This window comes from Pristiophorus japonicus, chromosome 8 (assembly GCF_044704955.1).
Source record: "Pristiophorus japonicus isolate sPriJap1 chromosome 8, sPriJap1.hap1, whole genome shotgun sequence".
NCBI lineage: Eukaryota > Metazoa > Chordata > Chondrichthyes > Pristiophoridae > Pristiophorus > Pristiophorus japonicus.
The window spans coordinates 207,859,781-207,880,041 of record NC_091984.1 but is presented as its reverse complement, the minus strand read 5'-3'; the positions used below and the strand labels follow the sequence as shown (position 1 = coordinate 207,880,041).

General features: G+C 42.8%; 1 protein-coding gene across 3 annotated transcripts in view; it reads left to right on the top strand.

Annotated features, from left to right (window-relative positions):
* The window catches only part of brap (BRCA1 associated protein), a 55,605-nt gene that overhangs the window by 19,854 nt on the left and 15,490 nt on the right, over positions 1-20,261 (top strand). For all 3 annotated transcript variants that reach the window (XR_011594139.1, XM_070887869.1, XM_070887870.1), the window contains exons 9-11: positions 5,550-5,659; positions 16,851-16,940; positions 18,690-18,793. Coding sequence is in view for 2 of the 3 variants with exons in the window: in XM_070887869.1 (XP_070743970.1) it covers positions 5,550-5,659; positions 16,851-16,940; positions 18,690-18,793 (304 nt within the window). In the remaining variant the exon portion in view is untranslated. The remainder of the gene's footprint in view (positions 1-5,549; positions 5,660-16,850; positions 16,941-18,689; positions 18,794-20,261) is intronic.

The window sequence follows — 20,261 nt, the reverse complement described above, 5'->3', positions numbered from 1 at the left end:
GCCATCTACCATCAATGGCGCTACTCGGCACCGAGCTTGCAGCTAACATCTCGCCGTAGGCAATTAGTCTTATACAGCAGTGCCTGGTCTCCAGTCGTCTTGAACCCCCTTGCCACTGGACCAAGATCTTGCTCGGCTAAGCCCGTGTGGTTGTCGGTGTGCAGTGGCCACCCCACGTTAAAAGAACTCGCGCACAGGCATCTTCCATTTCGCTAATATGAAGTTCGGGACTTGGAACGTCGGAAGACCCTCATGGACAATTCCAATAGCAACAGGCCGGAACGCCGCACTGCCGTAGTTGCCCGGGAACTTGGACGTTTTGACATTGACATCGCCACCCTAAGCGAGACTCAGCGGGCAAGGGATAGCCAGCTCAAGGAACAAAGTAGAGGTTACAACTTTTTCTAGAAAGGAAAACCAGAGGAAGAACGCCGCCTTCATGGAGTCTGCTTCGCCATCAAAAATGAACTGGTCGACCGCCTCAAAGACTCCCCCTGCGGGGTTAACGAACACCTCATGACTCTTCGCCTTACCCTATTCCGGAACCAATGCGCCACAGTCATCAGTTCGTACACTCCAATACTCGATGCAATGGATGAGGCTAAAGAGGGTTTTTATTTCAACCTCGAGACATCCCTGTCCCGCGTTCCCACGGACGACAAATTGATCCTCCTAGGTGACTTTAATGCCAGGGTCGGCAAAGACACAGCCCTCTGGGGAGGCGTGATTGACAGAGAGGGGGTAGGGAAAGCCAACTCCAACGGTACCCTACTCCTGACAAAATGTCTAGAACACAAACTCATCACCAACACCCTGTTCCACCAGAGGGACAAATACAAGGCATCGCGGCAACACCCTCGCTCCAAACGCTGGCATCTGCTCGACTATGTCATTGTCCGGGTCAGGGATCGTAAGCATGTACGCCATGACAGGAGCTGTTGACTGCTGGACAGACCATCGCCTAATCCGATCCATCATCAATATAAACATAGCCCCAAAGCAGAGGGGACAGCAGAAGCAGTGCCGTAAAAAAGTTAATGCCGGGGCATTTAAAGACCCAGCTAAGAGAGCCCTAGACAGCCAGCGCCTCACAGCTAATCTGGAGTGCTTTGATGACCCCGAGATGCTGAATGCCCACAGCGCTTGGTCTGCCCTCCAGGTCTCCATAACCAGTGCCTGTCAAAGAGACACTTGGTTACTCAACCAGAAAACACCAGGACTGGTTTGATGAAAATGATCAGGAGATTCAAGAATTAATAGATCGTAAGCGCAGAACATTTCTGAGCCTCAAGCAACAACTCAACTCTGGAGCTGCAAAGCAACATTAGACGGCTCAAGGCTGAAGTCCAACAAAAAAAACAGGACCTAAAGAACAGGTGGTGGATGGAGAAAGTACAGGAGATACAACAACTGGCCGACAGTCACGATATGCGAGGATTCTTCATTGCAGTCAAGGCCACCTACGGTCCAAACTCCCAAGGCCCCACCCCATTCCTGGCCATGAACGAGAAAACACTGAACAGAGGCTGTCAGGGCCCGCTGGAAGGAGCACTTTGAAGATTTCCTCATTCGAGACTCTGCCTTTGACTCGAGTGTTCTCAGCTCCATCCCGCAGCATGCGACCCGCCACCACCTCTGTGAAACCCCAATGCTGCACGAGGTAGGCAAAACCATAAAACAGCTCAAGAATTCCTGCTGAGGTGCTAAAGTATGGCGAAAGGCGCTGTTGGCACGGATACATGACCTCATCTCTCATTTGGAGGGAGGAGAGCATGCTGGGAGATATCAGAGATGCAGTGATCGTGACCATCTTTAAAAAGGGGGACAAGTCCAACTGCAGCAACTACAGGGGAATCTCCCAGCTATCAGCCACTGGGAAGGTTGTCGCTCGAGTTCTCCTCAACCGTCTTCTCCCTGTGGCCGAGGAGTTCCTCCCGGAATCACCGTGCGGATTTCGTCCCCTACGGGGCACAACGGACATGATCTTTGCAGCGCGACAGCTGCAGGAAAAATGCAGGGAGCAGCGCCAGCTCTTATACATGGCCTTTTTCGATCTTACAAAGGCCTTTGACACTGTCAACCATGAGGGTTATGGACCGGCGTCCTCCGTTTTTGGATGCCCCCCCAAAATTTGTCAACATCCTTCGCCTGCTTCACGACGACATGCAGGCCGTGATCCTTACCAGCGATTCCATTACAAACCCAATCCACGTCCGGACCGGGGTCAACCAGGGCTGCGTCATCGCTCCAACTCTTCTCAATCTTCCTCGCTGCCATGCTCCACCTCACAATCAACAAGCTCCCCGCTGGAGTGGAACTAAACTACAAAACCAGTGGGAAGCTGTTTAACCTACGACACCTCCAGGCCAGGTCCAAGATCACCCTAACCTCTGTCGTTGAGCTGCACATTCAGAGGCTGAACTCCAGGATATAGTCGATTATATTCACCGAGGCACATGAAAGCATGGGCCTTATGCTTAACATCCATAAGACAAAAGTCCTCCACCAGCCTGCCCTCGCCGTACAGCACTGCCCCCCCAGTCATCAAGATTCACGACGCGGCCCTCGACAACGTGAACCACTTCCCAAAGCTCAGGAGCCTCTTATCAACAAAGGCAGACATTGATGCAGAGATTCAACATCGCCTCCAGTGCAGCCTTTGGCCGCCTAAGGAAACGAATGTTCGAAGACCAGGCCCTCAAATCTACCACCAAGCTTATGGTCTATAGGGCTGTAGTAATACCCGCCCTCCTGTATGGATCAGAGGCATGGGCGATGTACAGAAGACCCCTCAAGTCGCTGGAGATATATCACCAACGATGTCTCCGCAAGATCCTGCAAATCCCCTGGGAGGACAGGCACACCAACATCAGTATCCTCGCCCAGGCTAACATCCCCAGCATTGAAGCATTGACCACACTCGATCAGCTTCACTGGACAGGCCACATAGTTTGCATGCCAGATACGAGACTGGCCGAAGACAGCCCTAGGTGGAGAAAATGCATCCGGGAGAGCGTTGAGCTCTTCGAATCTCAACGCCAGGAGCATGAAGAGGTCAGGCGCAGGCAGCGGAAGGAGTGTGCGACAAATCAGTCCCACCTGTGACAGGGTCTGTGGTTCTCGTATTGGACTGTTCAGCCACCAAAGGACTCGCTTTAGGAGTGAGAGCAAGACTTCCTTCATTCCGAGGGACTGCCTATGATATTCTTATGATGAAGAGGCAATGATTAATGCTTTGTACCCGAGTAGTAAGAGTACTACATGCTTTTGGCTGTGGATTCAAATCAGGCAGCTGTGGATATCTGAAACCAATAGTCATTGTGTTAAATTACATTAACTCCCAGCCAAGCAATTAGCTACAAGATATTTCATGCTCTGATCAGGGCAGCGGTGGTGTTAAAAACTGAATATCTTCCTGTTTTATGGAGGGAATAATGGAGTTAGCTATTGGTACTTGATGTAATACTGGAATATGTTGCTTGCAGTTTAACATTTACTAATATTTATCTTGTGCAAGGCCACTGGCTCAAAAATTTGAAATTGATCAAATTCCAGATGTTTTTAAGAATCATTTGTGATAATTAACATACAAAGTTAAAGTAGCCTGATACCTTTGAAGTATTATTAAGGAGATATTTACATTGTTACTTCCCCCAAATCTGAGTTACTAAGACTCCCAATTCTCAAAGGGAATAATAATCAACATCCAGAATCAGGAGTCTCAAGGCAGTGCTCAAATGGAGCCAGTCACGTCATCCCTGATACGTTGGTTGTGCTTTGGCGGTACATTGAGATTCCTGTGGAGAGTGTGCGTCGAGGCTCCCTTTGAACATCGCGTGTTGTCAGATCTCACACATCTGATAGTCTGTTTCTAGACCAATTTAAGTATGTGATGGACAATAATGCTTTGCCTCTCAATTTGCTGGTTAAATTAGCTGAAGGAACTTTAAAAAAAAATGTTAAAATAGTTCATATTTCAAAAATATTTCCTGTGACAGATTTCTACTTAATGAGGATAAATTCTTTTTGAGGGGGGTGTGGGAGGGGCTTCAGACGAAATAGAATCATAGAATGGTTACAGCACAGAACGAGGCCATTTGGTCTGTCGAGCCCATGCTCTGCAAGAGCACTTAGGCTAGTCCCACTCCCCCACCCTTTCCCCATTATTTTCCTTCAGGTACTTATCCAATTCCCCTTTGAAAACCACGATTGAGTCTGCCTCCATCACCCTTTTAGGCAGTGCATTCCAGATCCTAACCACTCGCTGCGTAAAAATGATTTTGCTCATGTCACCTTTGGTTCTTCTGCCAACCACCTTAAATCTGTGTTGTCTGCTTCTTGATCCTTCCGCCACTGGGAACAGTTTCTCTCCATCTACTCCGTCTAGACCCCTCATGATTTTGAACATCTCTATCCTATCAAATCTCCTCTCAAGCTTCTCTGCTCTAAGGAGAACAACCCCAGCTTCTCCAGTCTATCCATGTAACTGAAGTCCTTCATCCTTGGAACTATTCTTGTAAATCTTTTCTACACACTCCCTAAGGCTTTTACATCTTTCCTAAAGTGCGGTGCCCAGAATTGGACACGATACTCCAGTTGAGATCGGACCAGTGTTTTATAAAGGTTCATCACAACCTCATTTCTTTTGTACTATATGCTTCTATTTATGAAGTCCAGGATCCCGTAAGCATTTTAACAACTTTCTCAACCTACCCTACCGCCTTCAACGATCTGTCTCTTTTCTTGCACCCCCTTTAGAATTATACCTTTTTATATTTATATTGCCGCTCCTTCCTACCAAAATGTATCACTTTGTACTTTTCTGTGTTAAATTTCATCTGCCACGTATCTGCCCATTCCACCAGCCTGTCTATGTCCTCTTGAAGTCTATCACTATCCTCCTCACTGTTCACTATACTGCCAAGTTTTGTGTCAGTGCTGCACTGTCGGAGGTGCCGTCTTTCGGATGAGACGTTAAACTGAGGCCCCTATGTACATTTTCAAAGGTTTATAAAGCAAATAATGTAGATTTCAAGAGGTCTCAAGTGGACGTAAAAGAGGCACTATTTCGAAGAAGAGCAGGGGGCATTATCCCTGGTATCCTGGCCATATCTGTCCCTCAATCAACACAACAAAAAAACAGATTATCTGGTCATTATCACATTGTTGTTTGTGGGAGTTTGCTGCCGCTTTCTCTGCATTGCAACTGACTACACTCCAAAAGTACTTCATTGGCTGTAAAGCACTTTGAGATGTCCGGTGGTCATGAAAGGCGCTATATAAATCCAAGTCTTTTCTTTTTCATCTGCAATACTAATTTTGATTAATCCAGGAAATGTTCCATTTTTATATTTTAAATATGGTAAGTTGCTTTTAGATTAGGATGTTGGTAGATACAATCAACGTTTAGGTGAACAACAAAACTAGTTGTCAATGAATGCAAATATAAAATATCAAGAGACTAACAATTGGCAATGCATTTTATATTTGTTGGACAACAACTCAGTCTTCAAGCTCTTCATTATTTTGATGTGTTTTGGTTTTTCCAGATAACTATGTTCATCGCTTGGTGGCCAGTAAAACAGATGGAAAGATTGTCCAGTATGAGTGTGAGGGTGACACTTGTCAGGATGAAAAAATTGATGCCCTTCAGTTAGAGGTGAGTGGACTTTTCAAGTACAGGTACTTGCTCATAAGCTTTTTGTTTTCTGATATTTTCTCAACACCTTCTTCTACCCCCAACACTCGTGTCTACCACTGCCTTCCACTATTGTGCTGTTTCCTCCAACTGTGATAATGGAGTGTCCTGGCTGCAGACTTCCATAGGCATTGTTTTGGTCCTGTGGAAAATGTACTTGTAAGAGATTCCGCTCCTGCTGTTAGAATCATAGAAAAATAATGACACAGAAAGGGGACCATTCGACCCATTGTGTCCGTGCCGGTCGAAAAAGAGCCACCTAGCCTAATCCCACCTTCCAGCACTAGGTCCGTAGCCCTGTAGATTACAGCTCTTTATGTGCATATCCAAGTGACTTTTAAATGTGATGAGGGTTTCTGCCTCCACCACCTTTCAGGCCGTGAATTCCAGACTCCCACCACCCTCTGGGTGAAGAAATGTTTCCTCATCTCCCCTCTAATCCTTCTATCAACTACTTTAAATCTGTGCCCCCTGGTTATTGACCCCTCTGCTAAGGGAAATAGGTCCTTCCTATTCACTCTATCTAGGCCCCTCATAATTTTATACACCTCAATTAAATCTCCCCTCAGCCTCCTCTGTTCCAAAGAAAACAATCCCTGCCTATCCAATCCTTCCTCTTAGCTAAAATTTTCCAGTCCTGGCAACATCTTCGTAAATCTCCTTTGCATCCTTTCTAGTGTAATCACATCCTTCCTGTAATATGGTGACCAGAACTGCATGCAGTACTCAAGCTGTGGCCTAACTAGTGTTTAAAAAAGGAGGGAGAGAGAAAGCAGGGAATTATAGACCGGTCAGCCTGACCTCAGTAGTGGGTAAAATGATGGAATCAATTATTAAGGATGTCATAGCAGCGCATTTGGAAAATGGTGACATGATAGGTCCAAGTCAGCATGGATTTGTGAAAGGGAGATCATGCTTGACAAATCTTCTAGAATTTTTTGAGGATGTTTCCAATAAAGTGGACAAAGGAGTACCAGTTGATGTGGTATATTTGGACTTTCAGAAGGCTTTCGACAAGGTCCCACACAGGAGATTAATGTGCAAAGTTAAAGCACATGGGATTGGGGGTAGTGTGCTGACGTGGATTGAGAACTGGTTGTCAGACAGGAAGCAAAGAGTAGGAGTAAATGGGTACTTTTCGGAATGGCAGGCAGTGACTAGTGGGGTACCGCAGGGTTCTGTGCTGGGGCCCCAGCTGTTTACATTGTACATTAATGATTTAGACGAGGGGATTAAATGTAGTATCTCCAAATTTGCGGATGACACTAAGTTGGGTGGCAGTGTGAGCTGCGAGGAGGATGCTATGAGGCTACAGAGTGACTTGGATAGGTTAGGTGAGTGGGCAAATGCGTGGCAGATGAAGTATAATGTGGATAAATGTGAGGTTATCCACTTTGGTGGTAAAAACAGAGAGACAGACTATTATCTGAATGGTGACAGATTAGGAAAAGGGAAGGTGCAACGAGACCTGGGTGTCATGGTACATCAGTCATTGAAGGTTGGCATGCAGGTACAGCAGGCGGTTAAGAAAGCAAATGGTATGTTGGCCTTCATAGCAAGGGGATTTGAGTACAGGGGCAGGGAGGTGTTGCTACAGTTGTACAGGGCCTTGGTGAGGCCACACCTGGAGTATTGTGTACAGTTTTGGTCTCCTAACTTGAGGAAGGACATTCTTGCTATTGAGGGAGTGCAGCGAAGATTCACCAGACTGATTCCCGGGATGGTGGGACTGACCTATCAAGAAAGACTGGATCAACTGGGCTTGTATTCACTGGAGTTCAGAAGAGTGAGAGGGGACCTCATAGAAACGTTTAAAATTCTGACGGGTTTGGACAGGTTGGATGCAGGAAGAATGTTCCCAATGTTGGGGAAGTCCAGAACCAGGGGTCACAGTCTAAGGATAAGGGGTAAGCCATTTAGGACCGAGATAAGGAGAAACTTCTTCACCCAGAGAGTGGTGAACCTGTGGAATTCTCTACCACAGGAAGTAGTTGAGGCCAATTCACTAAATATATTCAAAAGGGAGTTAGATGAAGTCCTTACTACTCGGTGGATCAAGGGGTATGGCGTGAAAGCAGGAAGTGGGTACTGAAGTTTCATGTTCGGCCATGAACTCATTGAATGGCGGTGCAGGCTAGAAGGGCTGAATGGCCTGCTCCTGCACCTATTTTCTATGTTTCTATGTTTCTATGTATACAATTCTAGCATAACTCCCCTGCTCTTGTACTCTCTGCCTCGGCTAATAAAGTAAAGCATTCCGTATGCCTTTTTAACCACCTTATCAACCTGTCCTGCTACCTTTAAGGATCTGTGGATGTACACTCTAAAGTCCCTCTGTTCCTCCACATCTCTCAGTATCCTTCCATTTATTGTGTATTCCCTTGCCTTGTTGCCACTCCCAAAATTTTCCTGATTGAATTCCATTTGCGACTTTTCTGCCCAACTGACTAGTTCATCGATATCTTCCTGCGTCTAGAGCGTTCCTCTTCACTGTGAACCACACAGCCAATTTTTGTATCATCTGCAAATGTCTTTATTATTCCCCCTACATTTAAATCTAAATCATTAATATATACAACAAAAAGTAAGGGACCGAGTACTGAGCCCTGTGGAACTACACTGGAAACAGCCTTCTAGTCACAAAAACTCCCCTCAACCATTAACCTTTGCTTCCTGCCAGTGAGCCAATTTTGGATCCAATTTGCCACACTCCCTTGGATCAAATGGGATTTTACATTTTTGATCAGCCTACCATGTGGGACTTTGTCAAAAGCCTTACTAAAATCCATGTTAACTACATCAAATGCACTGCCCCCATCGGCCCTCCTTGTTCCCTCCTCGAAGAACTCTAAAACAAATTAGTCAGACACGACCTTCCCTTAACAAATCCATGCTGACTGTCCTTGATTAATCTGTGTCTTTCTAAATGAAGGCTTATACTGTCCCTCATAATTGATTCCAGTAATTTGCCCACCACCGAGGTTAAACTAACTGGCCTATAATTGCTCGGTTTATCCCTTTTTTGAACAATGGTATAACACTAGGAGTTCTCCAATCCTCTGGCACAACTGTAGCCAGGGAGGATTGAAAAATGATGGTCGGAGCCTCCGCAATTTCCCCCCTTGCTTCTTTTAATAGCCTCGGATATATTTCATCCAGTCCTGGCGATTTATCTACTTTCAAGGATGCTAAACCCCTTAATACTTCCTCTCTTACTATGTTTGTCCAGTCCAATATTTCACTATCTTCCTCCTCAGCATCATCCCCCTCTTTTGGGAAGACAGCCGCAAAGTATTCATTTAGTACCTTACCCACACTCTCCGCCTCCACACGCAAATCACCATTTTGGTCCCTAATAGGCCCTACTCTTTCCTTAGTTATCTTGCTCTTTATGTAATTGTAAAACATCTTTTAGTTTTCTTTCATTCTACTTGCCAGTATTTTTTCATGCCCTCTTTTTGCTTTCCTAATTTCACCCCTGCACTTTCTATATTCTTCTCGGCTTTCTGCAGTATTGAGCTCACAATATCAGATATAGGCTTCCTTTTTGCATTATCTTACCCTGTATGCACCATGTCATCCAGGGAGCTCTAAATTTGGCAGTTCTATCCTTTTTCTTTGTGGGAACATGTTTACCCTGAATTCCATGTTACCTCCCTCTTCAACGCTCTCACTGCCCTGGCACTGATTTACCTTCAAGTAACTGATTCCAGTCCACTTTTGCTAAATCACTTCTCAAACTAGTAAAATTGGCCATCCCCCAATTTAGAACCCTTGCTCCTGTTTTTTCTTTGTCCTTATCCATAATTATGCTAAAACTAACTGAATTATGATCACTACCACAAAAATGCTCTCCCACTCATACTCCTTCCACCTGCCCAGCTTCATACCTTAACACTAAATCCAGAACTGTCCCCCCTCTTGTTGGGCTTGCTACGTATTGGCTAAAAAAGTTCTCCAAAATGCAATTTAGGAATTCTGTGCCCTATGTACCCTATTATACTGATATGGGCTCAATTTTTCCCAAAGTTTTTTTTTGGCGTACTTGAAGAGTTACACTGGATTTTTTTTTTTGGGGGGTGGGGCCCAAGTACGCCAAAATATAATGTTCTAAGTTTGCCCGTTGGATTTCTTTATTTTGGCGTGACCTATCCTGTCCTTTAGTTTTGGGGGTGGAACCTTGATCTGCGCCAAAAAGATCGGACTGCCATGGTAACCAGGGACACAATGTGAACTGAGGCTGCAAAGTGAAGCATACAGCCAGCTCCCAACATAAAAAAATAATTGAAAAACACATAGCGCCAACTTACCTCCAACCCCGCCCGAAGGGTTTGCCGGTCCAGTCCCATTCTCGATCCCCAGTCTCCCGATCCGGTCCAATTTTCGGTCCCATTCTGCAATTCCCGTGTCTCCCTCTCGCTCTCTCTCTCTCTCTCCCTCCCTCTCCCCGGACCGGGAGAATGGGGACCTATAATGGGACCGGACAGCCTTCAGGCGGGGTTGGAGATAAGTTGCTGCTATATGTTTTTCAATTCTTTTACTGTGTGTCCGGGCACCTGCTGCATCAATTTCCTTACTTGCACCAATTTATTTAACTCTCCGCAAGGATTTTCTGTAGAGGCCACATACTCCAGTTCTGCTTAGGCCAGCGTAACACACAGCAAGCCAAACTTCCATAAATGACCAGAATTGGTGCAGGTGGCTGGTTACACCCACTTTGGCTGAAAAAAAAAACTGACCTAAAAAAAAACATAACGAACTGAGTTACGCTAGTGTAAATTGATTGGGGAAACTCTAGTTTTTCAACTTAGGCCAAAAATAGCAGCCTGCTCCAAAAAAAATGGCGCACACCACTAGGGAAAATTGAGCCCATTATTAGGGTAATTGAAATCCTCCACTACAAAGTTGCCAGAAAAAGTAGCAAGCCTGAGGATTGGGAGCAGTTTAGAATTCAGCAAAAAAGGACCAAGAGATTGATTAAGAGGGGAAACAGAGTATGAGAATAAACTTGCAAGGAACATAAAAACCGACTGCAAAAGTTTCTACAAGTATGTAAAAAGAAAAAGATTAGTGAAAACAAATGTAGGTCCTTTATAATCAGAAATGGGAGAATTTATAATGGGGAACAAGGAAATGGCAGAATAATTAAATAAATACTTCGGTTCTGTCTTCACGGAAGAGGACACAAATAACGTCCCAGAAATGCTAGGGAACCAAGGGTCTAGTGAGCAAGAGGAATTAAAGGAAATGATTATTAGTAAGAAAATAGTGCTGGAGAAACTAATGGGACTGAAAGCCAATTAAATCCCCAGGGCCTGATAATCTGCATCCCAGAGTACTAAAAGAGGTAGCCATGGAAATAGTGGATGCATTGGTTGTCATCTTCCAAAATTCTATAGATTATGGAATAGTTCCTGCAGATTGGAGGGTGGCAAATGCAACCCTACTATTTTTTAAAAAAGGAGGGAGAGAGAAAACCGGTAACTACAGACCAGTTAGCCTAACATCAGTACTATGGAAAATGCTAGAGTATATTATAAAGGATGTGATAACGGGACACTTAGATAATATCAACGGGATTAGACAAAGTCAACATGGATTTATGAAAGGAAAATTGTGTTTGACAAACCTACAGGAGTTTTTAGAGGATGTAACTGATCGAATAGATAAGGGAGAACCAGTGGATGCAGGATATTTGGATTTTCAGAAGGCCTTTGATAAAGTCCCTCATAAGAGGTTAGTGTGGAAAATTAAAGCACATAGGATTGGGGGTAATATACTGGCATGGATTGAAAATTGGTTAACTGACAGGGAACAGAGAGTAGGAATAAATGGGTCTTTTTTGGGGTGACTGGTGGGGTCCCACAGAGATCAGTGCTTAGGCCCCAGCTATTCACAATATATATAAATGATTTGGATGAGGGAACCAAATGTAATATTTCCAAGTTTGCTGACAACACAAAACTAGGTCGGGTTGTGAGGAGGATGCAAAGACGCTGCAAGGCGATTTAGATAGGTTGAGTGAGTGGGCAAACACATGGCTGATGCAGTATAACGTGGATAAATGTGAAGTTATCCATTTTGGTAGAAAAAACATAAAGAAAAAGTATTATTTAAATAGTGATAGTTTGGGAAATGTCGATGTACAAAGGGACCTGGGTATCCTTGTATACCAGTCATTGAAAGCAAACATGCAGGTGCAGCAAGCAGTTAGGAAGGCAAATGGTATGTTGGCCTTCATTGCAAGAGGATTTGAGTACAGGAGCAAGGATGTTTTACTACAGTTATACAGGGCCTTGGTGAGACCACACCTGGAGTATTGTGTGTAGTTTTGGTCTCCTTACCTAAGAAAGGATATACTTGCCATAGAAGGGAGTGCAGCGAAGATTCACCAGACTGATTCCTGGGATGGCAGGATTGTCGTATGAGGATAGATTGGGTTGACTAGAGCTTAGAAGAATGAGAGGAGATCTCATTGAAATGTATAAAATTCTGATGGGGTTGGACAGACTGGATGCGGGGAGGATGTTTCCCTCGGCTGAGACGTCTAGAACAAGAGGTCACAGTCTCAGGATACAGTGTAGGAAATTTAGGACTGAGATGAGAAGAAATGTCTTCACTCAGAGGGTGGTGAACCTGTGGAATTCTCTATCACAGAAGGCTGTGGAGGCCAAGTCACTGAATATATTTAAGAAGGAGATAGATAGATTTCTAGACACAAGGCATCAAGGGGTATGGGGAGAAAACGGGAATATGGTGTTGAGATAGAGGATCAGCCATAATCATATTGAATGGTGGTGCAGGCTCGAAGGACCAAATGGCCTACTACTGCTCCTATTTTCTATGTTTCTATTACTGCCCTATTGTTTTTGCACTTGTCAGAAATTTGCCGACAAATTTGCTCTTCTATCTCCCTCTGACTGTTTGGAGGTTTATAGTACACTCCTAGCAGTGTGATTGCCATTTTTTTGTTCTTTAGTTCAACCCACATGGCCTCATTTGATGATCCTTCTAACATATCATCCTTCCTCACAGCTGTAATTGTTTCTTTAATCAATACTGCGACCCCCCTCCTTTTAACCCCCTCTCAATCTCGTCTGAAAACCCTGTACCCAGGAATGTTGAGCTGCCATTCCTGCCCTTCTTTCAACCATGTCTCAGTAATGGCTATAATGTCATAAATTCCACCTGTCTGTCTGTGCCCTTAGCTTATCCGCATTATTTCCTAGTCTCCTTGCACTGAAGTATATACCATTTTGCATTGCCAAACTGCCTTGTCTATTTTCTAGCCTTTGTTTCCTCTGCCTTCCCTGCAGGAAAGTGGAATGTGACATGGTGAAATTATTCTGGCCACACTGCAGTGTAACACATATATGTTTAAATGCAAGAAAGTGTTGAACACAAAAATATTTATTTAAAGGACGCATGCTGATAACCTGCTGCCTGTAGATTTGTTGCTGGGACTTGTTTACCACTGTTTGAGTGAGCATTGACTAGTAGTAATTGAGCCACTAAATGGACCAGCTTGTGAATACTTGGAACTGACAAATTGTTAGCAAGCAGCAGTGGCATTGGTGTTTTTCCACTGAGTAGGCTTTGATTCTCCCCACCCACTTCTCCCAGCTGAAGGAAAGTTGATGGTGAAAAGCAAGAGATAGTAGTTTCCTATAAATGTATATTTTAAAACCCATTGATAGAAGCAAACAGGATCCAAGTAATTCATAACTTGGATCTGATTTGCCATTATAAACAGTGCAGTTTTGCTGTTATTGTGAGTTTTTGGAACTTCACATTTTTGACAATTTACATTTTTTACAAGTTTGAAAAAGCCAATGCTAGTGAACAGTGTTCCTTCCCTGTCATTGTAAATAGTGGCAGCATTGAAAGTAAAGGCAGGGGGGAACAACGATATCGGCTGCCGGTTGCAGATCCTCCTGCTCTCTCATACTATTAGTGCAATGGTTTTTCTTACATTAACTGGCATGGTTACCAACACCTTCTCTAGGGCAATTAGGGTTGGCAATAAATACTGGCATTGCCAGCGATTCCCACATCCGGTGAATTAACTTTTAACATATGGTGCTTCTCTCGTGATGGAAGCTTCAGAACAAAAATGTGTTTTTTTTTAAACTGCGCAAGTTGTACAAGTTGTCTTTCAAGCCAGAAGGCTGTTGTCTGGAAATGAACATCTCTGGTGAAATAGTGAACAATCAATGCCTAATCTTAATGCCAAGGGTTAAAGTGGTTGCCTTGGTGTTTAAAATTAATTGGTGTCTATACTGTGGACACTGGAAATCGTTAAAGCTGTTTTTAAAAAAAAAACCTCCTGGGAAAAGGGTTAATCAATTTATTTTAATTTAAATTAATCTAGACACCTGTCCAAAACCCAAACCAAGTGGCCTTTGTTTCTGTTGTAAACTGCTCAACATAGTAGAGCTGTTCAAATGGCAAAACTTACTTACTTTTGGTTTTGTGATCTACTGTACTAATGTATTTAGAATAAAGATGTTTTTTCCTGCTTCAGATGTGAGATTACTTACTGAATGCAGCTCACCGGGGACTGAGTTTTATGCTGTGATGCATTTGGAGGCAGGTTTCTTAGACACTGTGCTCAACTATGGGGAAATATTTTCTGAATCTAAAGATTGAGTTACAGCCTTGAACTCACTCCACTCTGATTTATGTTAATAATTTACTTCAGTCTTGTTATGCAGCAGTTGCACTCGCGTGATCGTACTTGCAGCAGTACAAGGTGTTTTGCTTTGTGGTTTTGGTAGTGTAAGCATTGTCTGTTATCAGGTCTCTCCCAATGGCTGAGTGGGTAAGTGCACTACCTAGAATTGTATTGAGCTCTTGGGAGTATTCCAGGTTCAATCCCTGGTTTATCCCTATGTAATCAGCCAAAGTCCACATTCCAATCACTATCTAACAACTTATCCTGGAAAGGTGTCCATGTGTGGGCACGAGGACAGGACTCGGTTCAGCTGATGATGTAATGTTGCCCATGATTTAGTAGTCTGCTGACACTCACTGTCTAGACTCACAGATGAAGAATCGCCACCTGGGAAAGGTTGCTGGCATTCAGTCTGCCTTGAAGACAGGAAGAGGGAAAATTATAAACAAATAAAATAAAATATAATGTCTTGATAGCAGTTTAATTGACAGTTTAGGTAGTGCGTTAATTCTCTGGGGATTAAGTGCTTAGCTAAGTACTATCTTCACGTTAAACATTTAAAAATAATAGCAAACATTTTGGCTAATTGGAAGTACATTGATACTTTTGTTTGTTTCCTCCCTTTAACCCCATCGCTTCTGAAACTGACAACTCCTGCTCCAGTGTAGTTCCAGAGAAAACCGTAGCAGTTTGGAACCTGGCTTTAATGCTCTTCATGCATGAACCTGAATTAGTGAATGTTAGTGAATTATTATTGGAGGGAGGAGCATCTCGGTTGAGCCTAATCCTATTTTTGCCCTATGATTATATACACATACAAAGGTTACTGCATCGTGATCTGGGGCAGGAAACTTCCCTTTCCCCAGCCCCTCTCCGTGTTACTGAGGCCAATTACAGGACTCTCAAAGTACCACTTCTGATCAGATTGGCTACCTCTGTACAGGTCTTCAATTAAATTTGGAACCTTGCCACTTTAACAGTTTTATATCACACACCTACTGCATCATCATGAGAACTGATTTTAAATGGATTTTTGCCAGACTGTTGATAAGGTCCCACATAGCAGACTGATCAGAAAAGTAAAAGCGCATGGAAAAGTGGCAAGTTGGATCCAAAATTGCCTCAGTGGCAGGAAGCAAAGGGTAATGGTCGATGGGTGTTTTTGTGGAATATATCAATGATTTAGACTTCAATGTAGTGGACATAATTAAGAAGTTTGGAGATAAGAAAATTGGCCGTGTGGTTGATAGTGAGGAATAAAGCAGTAGACTGCAGAGGGATTTGAATGGACTGGTCAGGTGGGCAGAAAAGTGGCAAATTGAATTCATTGTGGATAAGTGTGAAGTAATGCAATTGGGGAATGTCAACAAGGCAAGGGAATACACAATAACTGGTAGGATTTGAGAAGTGAGAGACCATGGAGTGCATGTCCAATGATCCCTGAAGGTAGCAGGACAGGTAGGTAAGGTGGTTAAGAAGGCACACGGGATACTTTCCTTCATTAGCTGAGGCATAGAATATCGGAGCAGAGAGGTTATGCTTGAACTGTATAAAACACTAGTTAGGCCACAGCTAGAGTACTGAGTACAGTTCTGGTCACCAAATTACAAGAAAGATGTGATTACATTGGAGAGGGTACAGAAGAGATTTACGAGGATGTAAATCTCTTTTTTTCACCCAGAGGGTGCTTAGGGGTGGAGGGATGTCTGGAACTCCCTGCTTTAAAGGGAGGTAGAGGCAAAATCCCTCATCGCATTTAAAAAGTACTTGGATATGCACTTGAAGTGCTGTAACCTACAGGGCTATGGACTAAGAGCTGGAAAGTGGTATTCAGCTGGATAGCTTTCTTTCAGCCGGCACAGACACAATGGGCCAAATAGCTTCCTTCTGTGCCATAAATGTATTTGATTCTATGATTTAAATATAGTATCTAATAGTGAATTTGCAACCATGTATGTCCTATACATGTTGTAGTATGCAAAGGAGGGACAGTAAATTGGATCTTTCTTTGTTATAATGTAAAATTATGGTTCAAAAAACAAATTGTTGTGGGCAGGAGTTTAGTGGTGTACCAAATTGGAGCTCCAAAGTGCTGTACCAAGGACTGAAATGATAAGAGTCTGCATTCCTGGTCTCACTAAGATGAAGTGCCTTGTAGAAAGTAGACAGATCCCAGCCTGCTCTGAGACACTATGCAGCAGTTGGATCAAGAGCAATAATGGCTACTTTTCAACTTGCTTCAGAAACAGCACATGGCAATCTAATTGTGGGGCAAAGGACAATATCTTAAAGCAGAAACTTAATAACAAACTTAAATATTATTTTGATTTTCAGTGATAGGAACTTTTTTTATATGGAAATCTATGTTCAACTTTATATAGCATTGCACTTTGCTTAAGCATGTTTCATGTTTCATGTTTTGTGTGAACCAGTTTTATTAAAATGATTTAATAGATTTTGTAAACTTTTTCTTAACAGTATTCATACCTCCTGACCAGTCAGCTAGAATCTCAACGCATCTACTGGGAAAACAAGATAGTGCACTTAGAGAAGGATGCAGCAGAAGAGGCAAGTTGCTTTTGTTGGTGATTCTTTATTTTTCTCCCTTGCCATTCTTGCCCAATAGAGTGCTTTTCCATAGTTGATCACACCAGGAGATGTGTTTGATTAATCTCGACCTCTGCCTGGTTAGTTCACACCTATCGCTCTTCCCCGCCCCCCCATTAAACTGGCAAGCTTTTTTTCACTTACTGGGATTCTGACACTGGAATGGATCTTTTTACAATTGAAAACCCTAGGAAAATGGGCTGAAGGCCCATCATGCATGACACCAAGTTTGAAAACAGTAGCAGAAAAATGAAGTAAGTCAAGATTTGAAAAGCTTGCAGATTGTAATAGGAAGAAAAAGTTAAGGGGCATACAGTTTGCAATAGGCAAATCATGTGAGAAGCTTTTATTTCAATACAAACTTCAGAAATGTCTCAAAGCACTTTGAATAGAATGAAATACTTCTGAAGTACAGTGACAGTTACATAGGCAAATGAAGTGGCCAGCTTACATCTGCTAAGGTTCCATAAACATCCAATGGAATGCTGATTTAATCTCTCCTTGGTGGATTTTGGAGGTAGGAATGAGGATATCAGGAGAAATCCCTGCTGATATGAACAGTATCATGGAATATTTAACATCAACCTGAACAAGCAGATGTGGTTAAATGTCTCTTCAAAGTATGGATACTCAGCAGATCAGGCAGCATCGGTGGAGAGAGTAACAGAGTTAACGTTTCAGGTCGATGTTATTTCACAAGCTAATGGTTGTTTGCCCACCCACTCCAAGTGGCTTGTGATCCATCTGCCCCAAGTGGTTCCCAGCCCAGTCACTTGCCCACACCCCACCCCTTCTACCATCTCAAGTGCTTCATGGTCCGCCCACCCCAAATGATTCCTGCTCACCTACCTGTTTGCTGCCCAGTCTAAGTCTTTCTCAGCCTGTCTGCTCACTTACCCACCCAACTTAAGTCCTTCCTAGCCTGCCAAACCAGAGTCCTTCCGAGTCTGATGAGAGTTAAAGGGAGCGAGAGGCGAATCCGAAGAGCAAGAAAGGGAGAAATGAAGGATGTGAGAGAAAGAAGTGACGTGGGACAATAGAAGGGGAAGAGCGAGAGAGATATGGAAGTGAAGAAACATAGAAACAGGTTCCCAGGCAAGTGAAAGTTGCACAGATGGGACAGGCTTCATCTGAATCAGATTTTCAGTTCATCGATCTGAAACGTCAACTCTGTTTCTCTCTCCACGGCTGATGCCTGACCTGCTGAGTACTTTCAGCATTTACTGTTTTATTTCAGATTCCCAGCATCTGCGGTATTTTGCTTTCGTACATAGGTATTTATATCATTATATGCAGGCAAAAACTTTACATAGTCTGGTGCTAAAAAGCTGCTGTACATCGGCAGTAGGGACTCATTGAAATGCTGGAAATCTGAATTTGAAATGGAAAATGTTGGAAGTACAGTACAACATTTTTTTAAAACGGTATCCTGTCTTCAAATGCGGACAAACCTGCAGTGTATTTCCAGTGCATTCTGTTTTTTTTTACAACCTTCAGATCATTATTTTTAAGGACATCTAACAAATGTAGTGCAACTAAAAATTCAATGAAGCACAGAATGATTCAAACCAAAAAAGTACTTTCTGCTAAAAATGTGGTAAACTCTGAGACTAGGTGTAGCTGAATGAAAAATGATCTAAATTACAGCACTGGTAAATTATTTTCAGTGATGTTTTCTAAACTTGATCTTACTCTATTTCATCTTTCCAGATTAACAATATGAAAACAAAATTCAAAGAAACCATTGAAAAGTGTGACAGTCTGGAGCAGAAGCTAAGCGAACTGATGAAAGACAAACAAGCTCTCGAGAGAAAGTAAGCCATTTTGCAACAAATGTTCCGCCAGCCCCATAAATTACAGAAAAGTAAACTGCATTTTAAGTGGGGCTACGGTGTTTTCTAAAGGTGATGTGGTAGCTTCTACTTCCCGTTTCTCAAGTTTCTTCCCTTGCATGCTCTGTTCTCCTTAAGGTGGTGTCTCAACCAAGAATCCAGACACCCAAGTGGTTATTGTAGTATTTATGAACCGAGTTGGTGAGTGTGACAGGGATATTATAACTGATCCTGTCCTTATCTGACATCCACACATCATTGCTTTCCTGCATGGGTTACTGGATAGCAATCAAGAGAAAAAATAATTAATTTATTTTTTCTTCTCCCATCCCCACGGTAAGGATACTGAGGCCAATTATCTTGCTTTTAAAAATAAATTCTTTCACATTTACTTTTTGATTTTCCCCAGAAATTAGCAGTGCTGACACACGGCATCACAAGCCCATCAATTCAATTTATTCTTAAAATATGATCCATTGTAGTAGTTTAATTGAGAATAATCTCCTGTTACAGGATTTTAGATGATCATTATTGCAGTTCAGCCATGTGGTGGGGGAGGTTCCTGGGGGCAGGGTTCCTGTGATCCTGCTTATTAGAAGCAAGATTGTCCTTGTGGGTCTGTGGGTGGACCACTTGCCAGTCTGCAATCACTTCCTGGGATGTGGTTTGAGGAGAGGAAGGAATTGTTTGGTATTGAAGTTCTAAGTGGAATTTGATCATACTCATTTTGATGGGAATATAATCCCACATATTGTTTTAGGATATGTAGGGCAGGGCTAGTTCAAATATTTTAGCATAAAATAAACATTCATATTTTAGGACTGGTATAGCACTTTAAAAGTTTTCATTTGTACAAAATATTTGATAAAGTATTGTGTGGTATGGCTTTGGGAAGATGCACCTTCTTGCAGCTAGTAACGAGCTGTTCTAGCCTGTATGTTGTGGGGGGGAAGGGGGTGGAAACCGTCTCTCCTTTTGACTTGCTCTGGAGGCATGATTTCTAAACTCTGTTTAAATTACTGTAAACTCCAACTCGTGTTTGTAAAGTTAGACTTGATTCAGAACTTTCTAAGAGATTTGTATGTCCCTTCATATCAAAAGATACTTTATATGCACGACTAACAGGTTCTCATACATGAGAATTTGCACATGGCAAAATATTTTGTACAATAAAAACTTTTAAAGTGCTATACAAATCCTAAAATATGAATGTTTATTTTATGCTAAAATATTTATACTAGCCCTTCCCTACATTTTTTTAAAATTGCGTCCTTTTAGTTTGCATGCCTTTTGAGTACTTGCCTGTTTGAGTGGTTTTACCAGAACTTCCTACACTTTTTCTTCAGATTTTACAAATGAAAGCTGTGTTTCCACTTTGCTAGTTTTATGATTCTATAAAACAAACACTTTTTTTCTTAAAACTGGTTAAGTTTAGATTTGAATATGCAGT